This window comes from Fomitiporia mediterranea, assembly GCF_000271605.1.
Source record: "Fomitiporia mediterranea MF3/22 unplaced genomic scaffold FOMMEscaffold_149, whole genome shotgun sequence".
In the NCBI taxonomy this organism is placed as follows: domain Eukaryota; kingdom Fungi; phylum Basidiomycota; class Agaricomycetes; order Hymenochaetales; family Hymenochaetaceae; genus Fomitiporia; species Fomitiporia mediterranea.
The window spans coordinates 1-4307 of NW_006760534.1; the positions used below are offsets into that span (position 1 = coordinate 1).

The window sequence follows — 4307 nt, forward strand, 5'->3', positions numbered from 1 at the left end:
GTAACTTACTACAAAGTTCAGTACTACTGTGCTAGGATGTTCTCTGCAGCCATGAATGTGTCTTCAATTGGTCCCATAGTGGACTGGATGTGTTCCAGTCTGGCTTGGACATGTTCTGTAGCAGAACTGGTGGAACTCACAGTGGATTGGTTGGAATGGCCATCAGATTGAGTGGAAAGTAGTGGATTTGGCAGTAGAGTAATGCCTTGAGTGTTGAATGAGCTTAGAGTACTCATATTGAGTACTGAAGTAAGATTGGTGAACATTGAGGGCAATTGTGAATCAATCTGAGAATGTTTACAGTTGTGTGAGTAGAATATAGTAGTTCTGTTGTTGATTTGCTCAGCTCTACACTTTGCACCTAAGTAAAACAGTAAGGTACATACACTTGTAATAATATAATGTAGAATATATGTGTATTTACCTTGGTTCAAAGCCATGTTCTTACAGTATACAAAGTCCTGGGACACTTGTATCATCTTAGCATGTTGAACACAGTCTTGGAACAGTGGTAGCAGGCTCAGTCTTGTATGAGAAGGAACATGGAAGTTATACAAGCATAGTACAATAAGATAATACTCTGGGAGTTGTATAGTAGGGTCGAGGGAATTGTTGTGGATAGTCCTGGAGAAAGCTGCAATCTCCTTGAGCTCCTCTTGATCGAAAACATAGTCAGTGCTTGTACTGTAGTTGTGAGTAACCCAATCCTGCATGATTGGTTGTGCTCAAGGGCCAACTAAGAGTTGTAGAGGAGGATGAGGCATATTTGTGCCTTGTAGAAAAGCAGATACAAATGTATGAGTAATGGATTCTTGAGTAGTAGACATAATATGTGTAGTAAAGTGACTATATGCACAGTTTTTAAAGCCTTTACATATGTCTACCTGTATGTCTATGCTGTAGCATTGTGTTTGAAAGGTTGCCTCATGTTTTACTAGACTGATACTAACCTGAGGGTCATTGGTATTGAGTTTTCCCTTTCCTAGAGTTAGTGCATCAATAGAATCAATTCCAAGTATGTCTAAGTATTCCTTTAAGGCCTCAAGGTGTGCAATTTTATCATAGGGTAGCCATGTGTGATCTCTGGACTTCCATAGTACTTTGAACAAAGTGGTAGTCCCTTGTCCTGTATGAGTTTCAATCGAATCTACTGTCCATTCCTTGTTCTCATTGTTTAATCCAGTAACTTGTCCTACTTCCCTTCCAGGGAATAATCTATCATTGTTTGGAACATGTATCCTAAGTAGTAATGAATGAAATACAGGGTGTATGTTATGATTCCTCATTTCCCTGGGTAGATCTAGTTCAAATGCTTTGTTTCCTGTGTTCCAGATTATTCTGTAAGGTCCTATGTACTTTGGTACTAGTTTCCTTACTTGCTGTCTTAGTAGATTCATGTTCTTTGTAGAAACATACACTAGATTGTTTAATTCAAATGAAGAGGGTTGTCTGTGTCTATTAGCATGTCTAGTTTGCTTTACCCTTGCCTGAAGGATTGTATTGTGTGCCTGTAGTATTGCATCCTTTACTTTCTGAGTGTAAGTCCTTACTCCAGGATATTCATCCTTCCTGGGGTTGTTCCATATCAAGTTTCTTAGCATCCAACCATAATTTAGAAAGAATGGTGCATATTCTGTAGTTTCTGACCTTGCTGTATTGATAGCATACTCAATCATAGGTAGTTTATGTATTCAATCCTTTTGTTTAGGAGAAATACACTGTCTGAGCATCTGAGTAATTGTTCTGTTCATTCTCTCAGTCAATCTATCAGTCTGTAGATGATATACACTTGATAGCTTCAATTTAATACTTATAAGTTCATGTAATCTTCTCCAAAACGTACTGGTGAATAGGGAATCACAGTTGCTAACAATGTAATTAGGCAATCCATACAGTTTATAAACGTTTTCAAATACTATCTCTATGATTTCTCTTGCTCTGTACGTTTGCCTAGTAGGAATAATGTGTACCATACCAGTTAATAGACAAATAACTGTACAAATCATATCAAAAGGTCCCAAACAGTTCTTTGATTCAGGAAAAGGTCCAACAAAGTCCATTCCTATGCCTTCCCAAGGCCTATTAGGTACTGAGAGCAGTTGTAGTAAACCAAACAGTTTCTGATTGTTAGGTTTGCTGATCTTGCATGTATGACACAAATCACAGTAGGAATTAATGTCTATGATTATATCCTTCCACCAAACTTGTTCTCTAAGGTATGAAAGTGTCTTTCACAGTCCTAGGTGTGCCAAAATAGAATGTGCATACTCTATTACAATTTCCCTAGCGTTTCTGTTGTGTATTAGAATTCTAGGTATGCAAAGTATGTACCTCTCACCCTCCTAACAAAATATGAGTCCATTTTCAACATGAAAATTCTGGAAGTGCTTCAGATCTTGTAATATCTGATTGAAGAAGTTATCCTCATAATATCTACCTTTGAGACATTCTGGGAATTGTAAATCCAGTAAAGATTGAGCTATTATATCAGGTAACTACAGTTTAATTGAGTTCTGGAGTTGATTAGTAGCATTCTTTAGTACTAGAACGTTCTGATCATTAATTTCTGATCTAATATCATTGTCTGAATGTCTGTATCCTTACATATTACTTCTAGTGTCTGGTATGTTCACAGGTGAATTTATTTCATACAAATCCGATTGTTCAGTGTCCTGAGGCAGTGTTTCCAATACCTCACTGTGTGTATCTGTTTCCTGATCTTGCTCTACATTCTCTAGTATTGTAAACCGGCTTCTAGTCCTTGTAGCAGGCCTGCCCTCTGTTTAGAGGTCTGTCTGTGAGTTTCTAGCATGTCTGGTAATTAATCTAGCCTTTCTACTATGCAGTCGACTTGCAATCAATCCTCAAGGTGAAGTTTTCCTTACTGCTGCTAGTCTAGCCTCAATATATACAGTATCCTGTATCTCTAACAGCTGTGAAATGTTATTCCTGACTTGATTAATTCTTGATAGATCATCATCATCAAGTTGTAGTGTATATTCTTACTAAGATCAAGTTGTTCCTAGTAAATCTCCTGAGTATATGTGTGATAACATGTCTGCAAGAATGTTTGTAGTGCCTAGAATGTATTTTACAGTGAAATCAAAGTCTGATATCTTCTCTAACCATCTAGCTTGTCTTCCACTTAATACTAGTTACCTTAGAATGTGTTCTAACACTCTATGATTAGTATACCAAAAGAAATGTGTTCCTTGTAGTAGATTCTTATGTCTTAGCATAGTTTCTACTCCTACTAGTAATTCTACATTGTGTACTAGGTAATTCTGTTGTACAGGGTTTAATTTCACTGAGAAAAACACTACTATCTTAGAATCTTTCCAATCATGACCTTGGCTGACTATTCCTCCAATTCCTAAAGCTAAAGTGTCTGTAACAATGTTGATAGGTGGTGCATTCTTACTATAGTCCAATACTATCCTGTGATTATGCCTGAAATCTGATACTAGCTTTACTATTTGATCAAACACTTGCTGTTCAGTGAATGTCCATCTGAAAAATACAGTTTCTCCTGCAATTTTTGATAAAATACCTGTAGAAATGTATAACTGAGGTATATTGAGTACTAAATACCCTACTGATCCTAAGAAACCTTGTAACAAATCTTTATTAGTAGGTACTTTCCATTGTTGAATAGAATCAACTTTATGAGGGTCCATTCTAATGCCTTGATCATCAATAATGTGGCCTAGTATCTTCAATTCTTTCTGGAACAATTGTATCTTATGTTCACTGAGGTAGAATTTCTCCTTGCACAATATATCAATGATAGTTCTGAGATGTCACATATGATCCTCAATCGTGTCTGAATAAATCACTAAGTCATCTAGGTAGATATCCATCCAGTCACCCAAGTAAGGCTGGAAAATGTGGTTCATTAACACTTGATAGGTGGCTCTGTTATTACAATCACCTAATTGCATTACTTTACTAACCATTGTTCCATCCAGAGTGTTGAATATCAATCTGTTTACATGCTCAGGGATTATTCTAATCTGTTCATACGTGTCTTTGCCATCAATGAGCAATTTATACTTCTTGGAAGCTACTCTCCTCAATACTGATTCAATATCTAGTAAAGGAGATGATAGTTTCTTAGTATTCTTGTTGCACTCTCTAAGATCAATGACGGTTCTCAATTGTATAGGGTCTTCCTTGGTCTTTCTAAGCTTTTGAAGTAGTAGTATAGGCATTGCATTCGATCCTGTAACTACTTTCCATCTTCCTAATTGAATATAGTCCTTTCTCTTGTTTTGCCATTACTCTCTCAAAGGATCCAGACAAGTTGC

General features: G+C 36.7%; 1 protein-coding gene across 1 annotated transcript; it reads right to left on the reverse strand.

The window, feature by feature from the left end:
• Positions 1-1073: 1073 nt before the first annotated feature.
• FOMMEDRAFT_47624 (uncharacterized protein) lies at positions 1074-1313 on the reverse strand (the record flags this gene model as incomplete). Its single annotated transcript, XM_007272140.1, has 1 exon — positions 1074-1313. A coding segment is annotated over one exon (240 nt), but the record flags the coding sequence as incomplete, so codon positions are not given.
• Positions 1314-4307: the final 2994 nt, after the last annotated feature.